Here is a 14300-nt window from a genome sequence, read left to right as displayed (position 1 = left end):
GATGACCGACTGCTGTTGCAAATAGAATCTCAAAATAATTATTAAGAAGAAAACATATGTAAACAAACCAAATCCAATGTAACTAGTCACACAAACACAACAATTTGGTACACATGGTGTACAGTCATGTACTGTGTGTAGATGCATACACAACCTACACACAAGCCAAAGGTCTGTAGCATAGTTCATACATACACGTTAGAGATGTCAACTGCTACAGTACTGCTGTAACAACTACTAATGTCCCAAAGAACTAGTTCCATGTATAAGTCTGCTCTTCTCAACAAAACTTTGTATTTATTACTATGATACATCCGACTTTCGATTTGCTAGATAGCCATCGATATCAAATGGTCGAAATCCTACAAAACAAGCAACACGTATCAACAACAATGTATTAAAGACATGGATATCTATATAGTATTTACATAATTCTCAAAACTGTCAAGCATTGTCTTAATTAAACTAAACTCTAGCAAATACAAATTTAAATTTGTAGAACTAAAGATTAGCATATGGATGATGACAACCATTAAACAATCATCACCACATCACCCAACAAACACCAACCATCACTCCACATGTTCAGACTACCATTATACATCTTAGCTAGCGTTTTACTTGCTCCAAGCTAATGGTGAGCAGTTTAATTAAAAGTGAGCACTTTCTTCACACCCATGACATGGCAGCAGACCCGTCATTCTATGATACGATCTATTATAAGATATCTATCTATCACTCAAGGCACTAACGTGGTGGTGAGATCCAACACAGCAGTCTGCATGTCATCAATGAGCAAGGCAATATCCTAGGCGCCCTGTGACAGAGCCAGTCAAAGTTGTTGTCAGCTTTTTTGCTAAACAGGAGCACTGGCTGTTCGAAATCTGGAGCTTGTGCATGGATGGTAGATGTCTAACCATACCATACTATGTGATATAGTATAAACGTGAGACTGGGCAATGTAGTTTCCTGTTGACATAAGTCGCAGCTTTCTTAGTCTGCTCTTTCAGGGGTGCGTTTGTTTATTCTATTCCAACCTTTCCGGAATACAAGGGAATAATCATTCAAAAACTATTCCAAAATGGCCAGTTGACTATTCCGATGAAACCACTCGGTCAACCGATTTACTCGGTTTAGTTTTGCGGTTGGTTTACTAAAGGTGTGAGAATAAAAGGAATAACCTATTTGTTTTGACCAAACTGCAAACCATACATGTGCAATGCTACACTGTCAAATGGTACAACTCTTTGAATAGCGAGAAAAAAGTCAGCCTAACTCGTATTCTACGACTGAATATTCACTTGGCAGGTCCTGGCTATTGTTTCCACCTCCTAACTCAAGGTCATGGAAAAATTGATGCAATGTACACCAGTTGGAAGTCTATTGTTTCATGCTGCTTTCTTCACTACTTTCGCTGTCACTTAATGGCAAGTTTAGAATCACAGCAATGACGAGAGCAGCAGCAGAAAAAGAAATAGTTAGTTCGGCATCCATCTTGCACACATACACCTTATCCCGGATGTTCCGGGAGATAACCCGCCATAATCCGGGATGGATGAATACGAATTTGTTGTGTTCGAATCAGAAAGGATGAAACGAATGCACCCAGGGTTCATGGAACATCAACAGTGTGATACATTCTGTTTGGTGCTTTCTTGTCTGTTTTGCAACGATACTTGATTGTCAGGGAGTTGTCTACTTCTCTAAAATTACCCAACCACCACTCCAAAAATCCTGGGCAGTACACTGAAAGCTGTTGAGTTATTATTTACAAGCAATGCAACGTTTGTTTCTAATAAACTAAAATTGTTTCTCTACAGCATTATTAAGTGTATGCAAATACTATGTCTTTACACTGACAATTGCTGCTAATAGACTATCATCACTGGAAGGCAGTTGCTGCTTTGTTCCTTATAATTACCACGACAAGAGAAAGAGCAAGTACACATACAAACAATCATACAAAGGTTGCTTGACTACGAGAATTGTAAACAAATAGCACCATCACTGTCCGTAATTTTAGTTTGCCATGGTTAGTCCATAATCAGTCACCCCTGGTTCACAAACTGGCAATAATTTTGGGGGCACCACAGTGTGTAGCATCAGTCCTAAAACCTTAGGTAGCCCTGTTTCACTGCAAACACAATAATTCAAAAACATAATCTGGCCCATGCATGACCTAGAGTTTTATGTACACCCTTCAAACATAGACAGACAAACAAAAACAAATAACAGGCAGACAAATAATAGAGACTAACAAACAGACAAATCAATAATCAAACAAACTGACAAACAAATAGACAAATAGATAGGCAGATAGACACATATACATACATCGAGAAAAACAGAGAGACAGATAGACAAAAAGACAAGCAAACAGACAAGCAAACAGACAAGCAAACAAATAGGCAAACAGACACGCAAACAGACACGCAAACAGACAATCAAACAGACAGGCAAACAAACAGATAAACAGATAGACAAGTGCACAGACAAACACACACTATACATAGAGACAGGCCAACAGACAGACACAGACAGAGACAGTATTGACAGACACAGAGACAAACAGACTGACAGACAGACAGACTGACTGACGGACAGACAAAGACTACTTGCTAAGAGAGCAATCAACTACAACTACAAATAAATAAGTAATATTTAACTACACGGTACACAAAACTTGCCTGTCAATTTCTCAGTTCCTTTTTTAATGTAACGTTCTATCTTTGCATTCGGGTCCTCTTTCCTAGCCATATCCAATTCATGACTGAACTGCTGCCACTCTGTCAACAACGACAACACCAATCAGCAAAAACGCATTTCATTCGAATAAAGATCAGCAGATCAAATAGCCAAAGTAACGTGTCTCTGTTTCATTGCATATACTGTAAAGTCGTGAACAAAAGCCGCGGCTCAAGTCTGCATAAGCTTCTTAAAAGGATGCTCACCAAAGTACAGGGGCGTACGCAGGATTTCTCTAGAGGGGGTTCGTAACTAAGTTGCCGAAAAGTTAAGTGCTGTACTACTTTATAGATTTATATTATTTTTTACAGATAATTTCAATGTATCCAAAATCGGGAGTCTCGTTGTGTCTTCTGCTGTCCCCATATGTAATGGTGCTGTGTAGTTGCGCTCATGCGGCATTGCCTAATTCGAATTCCGCCATTACCTACCGCCTAGAGGGGGTTCGTCCGAACCCCCTCGAACCCCCTCTGCGTACGCCCCTGAAGTAGCACAGCGCAATTCCAACTAAAGAAGTTAGAGTTCCTGATTACCTGGTAACACATGACCAGAGCAACTAGATACAATGCCACTACAGTATTTTTGCACTCTATTCAACAAAGCGTTTCGTCTTCTTCAGTTTCATCTTCGTCAGGATCGTCTTCAGCACCCTGCACTGTTTCACATTCCCGAGATTGTCAGGGCATCTCCATCCGTGAGCTCACTACAAAATACTAATGATTTGACAATAACTGTATCCTGATAAAAGCCACGGCTTCTATTCGAGGGTGGCTTTTGTTTGCGACTTTACGGTAAATGGTGCCATCCACAATCCACACTTGACCCTTCAACAGTACGTATTAAACATTGTCATTAATTAATTAATTAATCAATCAATCAATCAATTAATCAAGTAACTTATTAATTAATTAAGTTTCATCTATTTATTACAAAACGAGTTTTAATCGAGTACTTGCCTCGTCGAAAGTATGCTACACATTCTTCGTGAGGTGTAAGAGACGGCTGCTGCGCAGGAGAGCTGGAGGCGGCGGGCATGGAATTTACTGAAGGATCGGCAAGCTTAGACCGCGGTTGCCTGCTTAACAAAGCACCATCAATCACTAATCTACTCGCATCTAGATAAGCACTAGGATCTAATATTGTCACTCACCTCCAGTTGGGATCTTTATCCGCTCTATCAGACGTACGGTTTTGCCGCTTGCCTGCTAGAAAGCAATGATAAGTAACGCTTAGAAACGAGAACAGTACAGGAATCGTACAATGTACCGTGTTGACGTTGTCCGCTCATGACGGTCGGCACCTTACCACAGCCGGGACACTGTCGCACCTTCGCGAGTTGAATTCAAGTTAGAGAATGAGCAAAAGAGCGAAGAAGTGTATTGAACGCCAGGGCAGGAAACTTGTCGTGAAGTTCGATGAAGAGTCGAGAAGGTTAGAATTAAGCTATGCTCTCGAGGTCTTTCTCACTACCATCATTCTTATTAAAAATATTTTGTGACTATAAAGATTAAATGTGGTTGCTGTATCCTACTAAATATTTTTATTAATTAAATCTGCTGTATTTGCTACTTTGAATTTAATATTATTATTTGTAATCACACAAATATTTAAATTATATGGAGGTTACAGTTTATTAATTAAATTATTAAATTTTATTACATTAATTAATTAAATTTACTAAAATTTATTGAGTTTTTTTTAATTTATTTTGATTTTTAAATGGACTTTGAGGGCAGTGCAGTTTGACAGTGAGCCATCAGGGGTGTACCTGGGGCATTTTATGGGTCGATTCTTTTAGTGCTCTAGTGGACCTCTCAGTCAGTTTAACATATTACATGTATACTATGCATACTCACACACACACACACACACACACACACACACACACACACACACACACACACACGTGCGCGCGCGCGCACGCCCGCACTTCACATTACGCACCAAAGAGCCTTGGAGTCATTAATATGCATCTTGGACGTGAGACCCAGGCCTTGCAGCACTTCAGCAGCTACATGCAGCTTCTGTATACAGCTGGTGCAAATATTGTATCATGACTCAGCAAAGACGGATCCTGGATGGACACTGGGGGCACGTGACCCCATGGCAGAAGAGATTACATTACTAAATGAAAACTTCGGAAATTGCTGCTACCAGGCATGTGCTGCCAGACATTCTATTGCAAGATAACTTCAAAGATTCAAGTGATGACAGTCAGTGAATAGGACAAATCTAGGTGGTTGGGTATACGAGTAATGTAATTGTTGTTTAATACAACGAGACAGCTAAAGCTCTGATAACAAACCATGGAGTGTCTATAAATTACAATTTATATTATACACGTGTACACTGAAAGTGTATCTAGACTACAAGTTTGTACCTCCAGGCATAAGCACCTCTGCTGGATACGCCCTTGAGTCTGATTGGTTGTGTACATGCAGAGGTACTGTACAAGTGGACCTCCAACTGAAGTGGGTCGGTTTGTTCGCACCACTAAACCCCCATAAGTACACACCTGGTCATTTCAGATCCCCTTCATTCCGTTTAACAATCACAACAACATTTAAAATATTTAATAAATATGTCTTGCTGTCTCCCCGACTTTTTATAATACTGCATTGACTCTTGCATGTGGGTCTCACCATCTAGTAAATGTTTTAGCAATCTCTCTGTTGTTACAGAGATTATCTTCTTGGGTTTCGTCGGAGGAAGGATGAACGACGAAAGAAGGCTAAGGCGGACAAAGAGAAGAGAGACAAAGAACAGCAACGTCAGATGAGAGCAGAAGTACGTCAGGTTCATTTTGTCATTGCTAACAATTTGCCATCATGTCTGCATGACGACCCATGACTGGTGGTTTAATATCAATCAATTTCATTGTCCATCAGTCTGTTGTCCGTGATTTCTATATGTCGAATAGGGTTGACTCTGTATATGTGGTATGCATAAATTAAGTGTATAAAATTTTATTAAATTTATTAATATTTATTGTGATTTTAAACAGACTGGAGGTGATCGAGTCATTTGTCTGGCCATCTCCCTGACTTTCCATACTGCAACTGACTCTTGCATTTAGGTCCCTCTGTTGTCTTCTGTTTTCTATTTGTCAAATGGGGGTTTAACAGTAATACACTGCGTAAACTCTGTATATATGGGTATGCATACATAAATAGTGTAATGAACTGTTTAGAGGCGGAAAGAGTTGAAGAAGCGGTTAGCGGCCTCGGTAGGTATACTTCCCGATGTCGACAGCAGTGATGATGAGACGGGCAAAGCCGAATCGAAGAAGGTAGTTCGCTATGAACATCAAGATCACGTGGTGACAGTAACAACTGAGATGGACCTCGACCTTCAGAGTCACAACAAACTACAACTCGCAGCAAGCAGAGCTCGCATGCCCGATCAAAGAACAGAAAATAAAGCACGAAACAAAAGAAAAAAGTTAGATCATACTTGATTCGGTTTCCATTTACTTAATTAAACTATCTCGAATTCTTACAGTGTTAGTATCATTGTGTACTGAAATTTTAATACAATAGTTGGTGGCATATTGTGACATCAGCCACTAAACCATTCTGGTAATAATATCAGAGTGGAATATAATGGTCGGTCATCAGTCATTGACCAACCAACTGGTGTTCATGACTGACCACAATTTGCTTTGATCGGACATACTAACATGCTTGGTCAAGGCAGTAGTTATTGCATGGATGGTAGGGAATCAATGAGTGACCCAAACGTCTAGACAACTGACCGAAGCAGCAGGCAAAATCTAATCATAGAGTTGATGATCTCCAGATGCGTGAGTGCATCAATGAATACTGTAACAGTTTATATTTTGTTAGCAAATAAATACAGTCGTGAATATGATGCAACAACAAAAGAAATTGAATGAAATGTTGATGTTAATAATTACAAGGATTGTGAAATCAAATAAGAATTAATGCCTAGAATTTGAAATGTCAGGTCGACCTCTATTGCTAGAGCATGATGTCCAACCAAAAAATTTGCCTTATATTCCACTGTGGACCATATGATCAACTCTTCATAGGTACAAGACTTGTATTTTGTGGGATGACACCATACCCTCAACGTCAGCTGGCAAACGAACATACCATACAACCAGGAATTTGTGCGGCCTTCATATTGTGCAAATTTGTCTGGAACGAAATACACTACGGCATGCGGTTTTGATTTGTGTGATATCGAGACAACTCAAATGTCTACTCAAGTATACTTAGTACTGGTATCAGTTTTATATCAACCAACCAAAAACTACCATACGTTGAAGTCAGGCCAGTAGGAAGCATTTCAAAGTGGTCCGGCCTAATGCGCACTAATACCGGCTTTACACTAGACAATTTGACTCGAGCCAAACTGGCCCGTGCTAATTTGGCCCCGTGTAAACGATGTTGGCTCGAGCTAAGTGCATCTACCACGTGCTAAATTAGTCCGAGCTAAACCATAAGGCCAGGCTCCAGCTAAACCTAATCACGTGTTACATATTTTTGTGTTATTGGGCAACAATGCATATAGTATATTTCCCTCTGCGTATTCCCATTTCTCGTTCCATATTCGCAACCTTGAAGACTTTGATGAACGTGTCAAAGAATCTTTTAGAAATGTTTTGCACCAAAATCGACAAAATAAGATTAGAAGTAAAACTATTAATGTCTTCTTCATGCGCTTGTGCAAAGCATGCCAAACGCACCACCACGCCCAGTTTGCCCAGATAGTCTAAACACCTCACCAATCATGCCAAATTAGCACAGGCCAGGCTCAAGTCAAATCGTCTAGTGTAAAGCCGGTATAAGAATGTGTGTTCCAAGGATAGTGCACCAAAACTTTAAAGAGCAGTTTTCCAGCATACGGGTATGTATATATTACCTAATGTATTTCACAAAGATGGACAAAGCAGACAGACAGCTATGGGCCTCTGTAGTCTCGTGTAGCCAGACCATCTCCGTCATCATCCTTCCGGAATGATGGCAGAGATGGTCTGGTTACGTAAGACTATAGGCCTCTGGTGAAGGTTTACTCTAGAAAAGAGGCCCAGCCGTACCAGCCAGACCCAGGCTCCTAGGGCCATGATAACAACGACTACAACAAAAAAGAAAGCCTTTATGCATACGTTTGCTGCCTATTCAACTTCATTCTCGGACATAGTGTACACGGATCTACGAGAAAATTAAACGGCGAGAGAAAGATGTAATGAATACGCATGCGCATGTCTATGCACAGTGCAAGTTCAATTTGTACGATGATATTTTGGTCACACGATTCGCACGATTTAAATCATCGCACGAACTTCTGGTTTTACGGTACCTTTCAATCTCATTTCATTACAACATAAACTAATCTAATCCAAACAACTGTAGTACAACATTTTCAGGAAATACAATAAAGCTTAGCCCTATAAGATAGATATCACCTACAATCACGTGACTTCACCCTGACCCGGTGGGGTCAGTGGCCGTAGCCTCGGTGAAGGTCTTCTCAAACTACCAGTAGGTTGATGATATACAGGCTGACGATGATTACCTAGAGGTTGTTGCCCCAACACACCACCGTATACATCAAATGCTCTTCCATACAGTGGGTTCTAACACAATTCATATCACAGTTTCCCACCTATGTGACAACCAAAGCTCTTACCGGTTTGCTCTCCAGTCTTCCGGCAGAGTCTTGTGGTAATGCAGCGTATGGTAGTGAAGGTACATGAACGAGGCCGGAGTGAGTCAACGCATGACTGCTGTTCTTCACGGCATTCATCTGAGCTTTCAAATCACTGATGTAAAGCTGCACGACCAAAATCAGTTACAAACAAGCGAATCATAAAAGTTCATGTTACACCTCCAGATGTGCTTTTTCTCTGGCAAATGATTTTGCATTCTCTGTCAACTGTCATAGAACTATTAACACTCTGCACATGCTACACTAAGCTGCTCAACCAACCGATGCCTCCAACGACTGGATTCTTTCCTCGGCTCTTTCAAGTTTCTGCTCGACATCCCATTTATCATCACCAGCAGAAAGTCCCTGACCCTGAGCACCAACAAATGCAGTATCAGACTTATAAATATATAAATGTTTAAATTGTTTCTATGATCTTACGGCTTGCTTAAGTTCTTCCTCTAATTTTGCAGATCTATGTAGACAACAAATAAATGCAGCTACAACATTGCAATCACCCAAACTGTCCTAGTAGGGACTGTCCACACTGGCAACTGGACTGCAAACGTCACGTCCACACCTAATCCATTTTGAGGCGATTGCCACCCAATCACGATAAATCCAATCCACATTGAGACGTGGATTCGATCCACATCGCTCACGATCGGTTGGATCCAATTATGAAAATAGTGGGCGTTACCTTCACATGCGCTACAAGTGTAGTTGGAACATCTAACCCTACTATGTCCTCTTTGTTCTCACTCAATTTAATTAAATTGCCTTATGTCGTATCAATGCTTTCCAAGAGCAAAGACCCCACTCATACACATCCGCTATTTAAAATATATCAGACACGTGATACTGAAGAGAGGCAGAAGTATTGTTTTCAAAGTGCAGAGTGGACGCTTGCTATCCCGATCGGATCGTGATCACTACAATCACAATCGGATGGCAATCCAATTCTGGTCTAGTGTGGACAGGGCTTTAGTCATTAACTAAATAATCATTTATTACCAGTGGTTTTTATGAGCTATTTATGTTTCCAAAATATTCCCTCAAACTATCAGTGTACATGCAACAAACCAACTACATCAGCGTTTATTAATAAACAAAATTAAACATAAAACCTTACTTCTGTTCCTCTTCCTCCAGCTTCTGTTGAAGAATTGTCACTTCTGATGTTTGCCCAGCCGTTGGACCAAAACGTACCACCTTCAACTCATTGCCCGTACTTTCTATGTCCTATAACAAGCACCACTACAGAAATTAGTCCAGCATGCAAAAACAATCTACAAGCCTCGTAAGCAAGCAGTGATGCTCTCAGGTCAGAATTTTCTTTTCTCAAGAGATCAATAACAGAAGAAGAGTCACTTGGCCGCCCTGCAATGCAATCACAAAACACAGAAATATGATCATATGTACTCTTTCTATCAAATCAATATCAATACCAACCAACAGAATTGTTTTGTACATTCTTTGCGATTAGTTCTTCCAACTGGTTGATCACCTACATATAATCCGGCAAATTCAAATACAGTACACATATGTTTGTACTAGGTGTGCAGAAACTAATATAGTAGATGAAATATATTCGTAAACTATAGTAATGACTCTAGTAAGGCATCAATTCACTATTAAAAGATAAAATCACTCATATGCTTTCAAAATAAGAATTATTGTTCTACATCTTCAATTGAGTAACCACTAACTGTAAGATCTGTCTAAATATGCCACATTCTACGTCAACCTGTGTGCATGTGTGTGTGTGTGTGTGTGTGTGTGTGTGTGTGTGTGTGTGTGTGTGTGTGTGTGTGTGTGTGTGTGTGTGTGTGTGTGTGCATCTGTGTCTGTCTGTCTGTGTGTGCATGTGCATGTGTGTGTGCATGCGTGCGTGTGTGCAAGTGTGCATACATGCGTGCATGCACATGTGTGTGTGTGTGTGTGTGTGTGTGTGTGTGTGTGTGTGTGTGTGCGTGTGTGTGCTGTGGCTCAATTGGTTAGAGAGTGCGTTTGGAGAATGGAAACATCCGGGGACCTTGCAGAGTTGCAAGTTCAAGTCACAGTGATGGCGAGCTATGGCATAATTTCCTTAACTTACACACAATTGCCTCTCTTGACTCAGGAGTACAGAGGCCTCCGACTGCAACAAAGTCCATCAGCCACTGGGGTCCGGGTGGGACTCTGCGTGCCCACACCACAGTTGGCGTCGCAGTCGGTGCTCCTGCAAGCACCTGGGCAGGCTTCAGGAGATTGCTTAGCTTGGCCCATAGCTCCTACTTAGTGCACAGGAACCCAGCCATTTGGCTGGGGGGCACTACCGTTTAACGGCAGCTCCTTATCCATTGCCATATTTTGCCATTTTGTGTGTGATGGACACGTGCACAAATGTACATGCATGTGTAATATGTGCATGTTGTGCATGGTCCTGCCTAATCCATACAAGACAATTTCATATCCTGGACTAAACTGATAGTCAACATATATTACTTTCTAGCCCTTGCTTCAGGCACTGTCTTATGCAAGCTTTTAACATTGCTGAGTAGCACGTGCAAGCCCGTTTCTCGCAACATACTACTCAATATTGCTCTCCCTCTTCTCTGTGTCTCAATAATATCCATTGCATTTGACCTGTACTCACATGTACAGTTTGCTTGGCTTCGCTCTACATTGCCATTTGTAATCGATAGTCAATCTAAGTTATGTCTGAGCTCATTTTCTTGAGGTATTGGTACCTAGCTAGTGCATAAGCTGATGACGTCACTTTGTGTTGTTACAACAAAACCGTCGATAGATTTCATATTGGCAGCCACTTACAAAATTGCCAATTCGCTAAACTAAATTCGCAAAAATATTTCATCTTCACCTTATACAGGCATGCATGCCGACACATATAAAAAAGAATACAAATATATTTATGTGTAATAAATAAAAAACAAAGTAGGGATGGTTGCATACTTTAAGCTAGTACTTGAAGAAATAAGGGTCGAAACTTTCACAGACAAGTACTCATACTTTACATCTGAAACCAATCTCCCACAATTAAATCCCTACTTCACTCCTATCCAAGCAACCACCTTGAGAGCAAACAGAGAGGAATTTAATTGTGGAAGATTGCATGGTTTCAACTTAGACAGGCATGCATGCCAACACATATAATACATAATACAGTATCACTCAGCACAATTGTCAATTAAATAAAGTTAAATGCAGTTTACAGTCAAAAGAAACAGACTCACTTTTTCCTGCTGACGACACGTTTCTTTGTATCTTTGAGACCTCTGAAGGCGATCCTATATCACATTTGTCTAGGCAGATACGTACAGGTAACCACAAAACGTCAACCCACCTGCAGTTTCTGAACAAGATTTTGTTGTGCCGTATGAGCTTGCTGAATCTTCAAAAGACCTTTCTCTTTCTCGTTTTTCTGTACGTAATTCAAAGATAAACATAAGTCAACGTCATGTGTCTACAAGAAATAGACTCTACACTCTTGTGGCTTTAGTACCCTAATAACTTCATTCTGCAAAGTCTGAACCCGCTCCCTGTAGTCACGTGACCGTTTGACTTCTGCACCAAACTGTTGACACAATCTAACTACACAAAAATAGTCAAACATTTAATAAAACAATATTCAATGATAATACAGCTCATACCATGTTTTCGAATCAAATCCACTCGGTCTAATGAATCCAGTTCAGAATCGCTCACCAGAGCTTGAGAAGCCTGTTCCTGGTCAGCCACTTCTTGCTTGAGAAACATTTTGTCTTGCTATATCACACCGTAAACATCAAGTACAAGACAAAAACAACTAAATAATATGAATACCTCTAGTCTGGCTATTGTCTCTCGTAGTTGGACTATGTCACCCCCCATCTTCTGGACACCTAACCGATAGTCTTCCAACTCCTACAAACAAACATCCACAAACAACATATTTTCCCTTTAGGTTTTGACAAACCTTCGTCAGCCTCTCTATAACTATCATCGACGTCTCATCGATGTGAGCTTGTTTCATTGCTGGTGACCTATGAGATGGTAATGGAGTGTCAGGTGGTATTTCTAAAGGTTTGTACTCTGATGTGTTTCTGTTGCTTCCAGTCGACATATCACCATACTGTTGAGATAACGACAAGTAATGTGGAAGAATGTTAACAACTGCATTAGATGAAGGAAACTGCTGAGATGCCTATAATCACAAATTCAAGCATTTTATCCAGCACAAGAAAAACAAGTTTCTATAATAATTTGCAGAGACCAAGGTCCGTAATTAACTGAGTGACTATTAGAAAACCTAGCACAATGCCTTCAATTAAATGTCACAGTGTGCTAAAAACATAGTCAATGCAGTCACCAAATATACTATTTCGAATCAAGTCGACTGCTGTCATAGCAACAGGTTTGGCTTCTATTAATAATGTTAACCCATGTGTGATGTCATATCATTACAGTCTGGAATGTTAAAAAGAAACCAGATAAATATGCAAATCACTATAACACAATCCACTCAATAATCAAACATAAATTAGAATCCCAGTTTCATACAGTACAGTGGCATTACCTAACCCTATACACTGCGTGCAAGTTAGTTGCATTAATCTTTAGATCAATAATTTGACATGCAGCTTTGAAATTGCCTACATCAAACACTTCTATCAATTGACAAATATGTGAACAAAACACATTACAGTCAGACAGCATCCTCCAACATCCGATAAACCAAATGGCCACTATCTGACAAAGTGAACGCGAAACCAAATTGCATAGCCAGGGCCCACTGTGTATTAATTTGTTACTGATAATCGGACAGTCGTGTTGGTCCGACAGAAACCTGTGGGACAAATGTGGTCGGAATAACGAGGTCTGACTGTACTTACAAAATATTTGTACATGTACAAGAATAATAATCAATCACACACCGATGGCATTTGATGTCTCTTCTCAGTATGTAAGCTCTCCTGATATGCTGAAGTCTGTTCGTTGACTGGATCTTCATCAAAAGACAGCGGAGTCTCTGGTACTGTTTCTAAGAGATAACCGCCCATGCCAGAATGTGTCGCAGTATTGTGTATGCCACGAATACTAGACAGAGGAAGAGATGTCGGCGACGGACTTGGCTCCAGTTGACTTCTTGTCTGGCGTTCCGGCTCAGCTACATCATGCAAGAAAACTGGAATGCCAGCAGGATCAGGCAAATCAATCCCAGGAGTAGACAGACGACTATCTTGATCACCGAGAATCGTCGTACTCCGAGCAGCCAAATCTCGATATCTCTGCGGGTTCGTAAAAGCACGAGACTCGACATCTGTTCGACTCGAAGAAGACTCTGCATTCGCTTGGATCCTAGACTGAACTAACGGCAACGTCCTAGAAGGCATGTCCGGAGAGGTCTGATCTTCCACAGTCACACTAATCTCCATCTTGCCCATGTGTTGACTCACACCACTATCTGCTATATTTCTGGTCAAGAAAACACGTCTGTGTATTTCCATAGTTTTGTCATCATTCTGTATAGACGTCTGGCTCAATTTCCCGACGTCTACGTGAGCCTTGTGAAACGCATAAAGCTCGAACTGCTCAGGTTTGTCTCTCTCAGCTCTATACACCCTAATTGGCACCTCGAAATCAAGACCTTCCGCATTTTCTTGTACGTTAAACTCAAATTGTCTTCTCTCAAACGTCGGCGAGTTGGTGAACGTCCTGCATTCGTCAGTCTTGGTGTAGTCTAGTGCCTCTGCATGTCCTCCACTGGAGAGACTCACGTTTACAGAGCAGTAGTAGTATCCGTGGTCGTTGAGAAAAATTTGTTTTAGGTCTATCAATATCTTCTTTCCGCCTCTCCTTCGATTCTCACTAGCAGACATGGAGCAACCATACACAGACGG

General features: G+C 40.7%; 3 protein-coding genes across 5 annotated transcripts; 1 reads left to right on the top strand and 2 right to left on the bottom strand.

Moving 5' to 3' along the window:
• Positions 1-22: 22 nt before the first annotated feature.
• On the bottom strand, positions 23-4126 carry LOC134184636 (uncharacterized). 3 transcript variants are annotated; one of them, XM_062652375.1, is made up of 5 exons: positions 4012-4126; positions 3896-3947; positions 3702-3823; positions 2688-2786; positions 23-362 (listed from the first exon to the last, which is right to left on the bottom strand). In XM_062652375.1, the coding sequence occupies exons 1-5, from the start codon at positions 4031-4033 to the stop codon at positions 304-306; spliced, it is 354 nt and encodes a 117-aa protein (XP_062508359.1). In that variant the 5' UTR covers positions 4034-4126; the 3' UTR covers positions 23-303. The 3 variants fall into 3 exon arrangements, with proteins under 3 accessions (XP_062508359.1, XP_062508361.1, XP_062508358.1); XM_062652377.1 differs by having other exon boundaries at positions 3702-3820; XM_062652374.1 differs by having other exon boundaries at positions 3896-3950; positions 4012-4093.
• Positions 4058-6377, top strand: LOC134184635 (nucleolar protein 12-like). Its single transcript, XM_062652373.1, has 3 exons — positions 4058-4176; positions 5427-5532; positions 5936-6377. The coding sequence occupies exons 1-3, from the start codon at positions 4100-4102 to the stop codon at positions 6200-6202; spliced, it is 450 nt and encodes a 149-aa protein (XP_062508357.1). The 5' UTR covers positions 4058-4099; the 3' UTR covers positions 6203-6377.
• Positions 6378-8013: 1636 nt separating this feature from the next.
• LOC134184404 (coiled-coil domain-containing protein 33-like) lies at positions 8014-14292 on the bottom strand. The gene is made up of 15 exons (XM_062652083.1): positions 13335-14292; positions 12377-12604; positions 12244-12324; positions 12072-12186; positions 11924-12012; positions 11765-11842; positions 11655-11708; positions 9871-9925; positions 9716-9798; positions 9551-9660; positions 8860-8893; positions 8701-8790; positions 8599-8646; positions 8401-8544; positions 8014-8347 (listed from the first exon to the last, which is right to left on the bottom strand). Exons 1-15 carry the CDS (start codon positions 14277-14279, stop codon positions 8183-8185), a joined length of 2319 nt encoding a protein of 772 aa, XP_062508067.1. The 5' UTR covers positions 14280-14292; the 3' UTR covers positions 8014-8182.
• Positions 14293-14300: the final 8 nt, after the last annotated feature.

Source organism: Corticium candelabrum, chromosome 9 (genome assembly GCF_963422355.1).
Source record: "Corticium candelabrum chromosome 9, ooCorCand1.1, whole genome shotgun sequence".
Taxonomy (NCBI): Eukaryota; Metazoa; Porifera; class Homoscleromorpha; order Homosclerophorida; family Plakinidae; genus Corticium; species Corticium candelabrum.
The sequence above is the reverse complement of the archived record's forward strand: the minus strand, read 5'-3'. Positions and strand labels throughout refer to the sequence as shown.

What these genes read in the sequence shown, in the direction of transcription:
- LOC134184636 (XM_062652374.1), bottom strand. Translation starts at nt 4,033, where the DNA reads ATGAGCGGACAACGTCAACACG. An exon ending in GAGCGGACAACGTCAACACG is followed by an intron (nt 3,951 to 4,011) that starts GTACATTGTACG and finishes ATTGCTTTCTAG; the next exon opens with CAGGCAAGCGGCAAAACCGT. An exon ending in GATAAAGATCCCAACTGGAG is followed by an intron (nt 3,824 to 3,895) that starts GTGAGTGACAAT and finishes TGCTTTGTTAAG; the next exon opens with CAGGCAACCGCGGTCTAAGC.
- LOC134184635 (XM_062652373.1), top strand. Translation starts at nt 4,100, where the DNA reads ATGAGCAAAAGAGCGAAGAAGTGTATTGAACGCCAGGGCAGGAAACTT. An exon ending in TTCGATGAAGAGTCGAGAAG is followed by an intron (nt 4,177 to 5,426) that starts GTTAGAATTAAG and finishes CTGTTGTTACAG; the next exon opens with AGATTATCTTCTTGGGTTTC. An exon ending in AACGTCAGATGAGAGCAGAA is followed by an intron (nt 5,533 to 5,935) that starts GTACGTCAGGTT and finishes TGAACTGTTTAG; the next exon opens with AGGCGGAAAGAGTTGAAGAA.
- LOC134184404 (XM_062652083.1), bottom strand. Translation starts at nt 14,279, where the DNA reads ATGTCTGCTAGTGAGAATCGAAGGAGAGGCGGAAAGAAGATATTGATA. An exon ending in GGATTTGATTCGAAAACATG is followed by an intron (nt 12,013 to 12,071) that starts GTATGAGCTGTA and finishes ATTTTTGTGTAG; the next exon opens with TTAGATTGTGTCAACAGTTT. An exon ending in CATCACTGCTTGCTTACGAG is followed by an intron (nt 9,661 to 9,715) that starts GCTTGTAGATTG and finishes TGCTTGTTATAG; the next exon opens with GACATAGAAAGTACGGGCAA.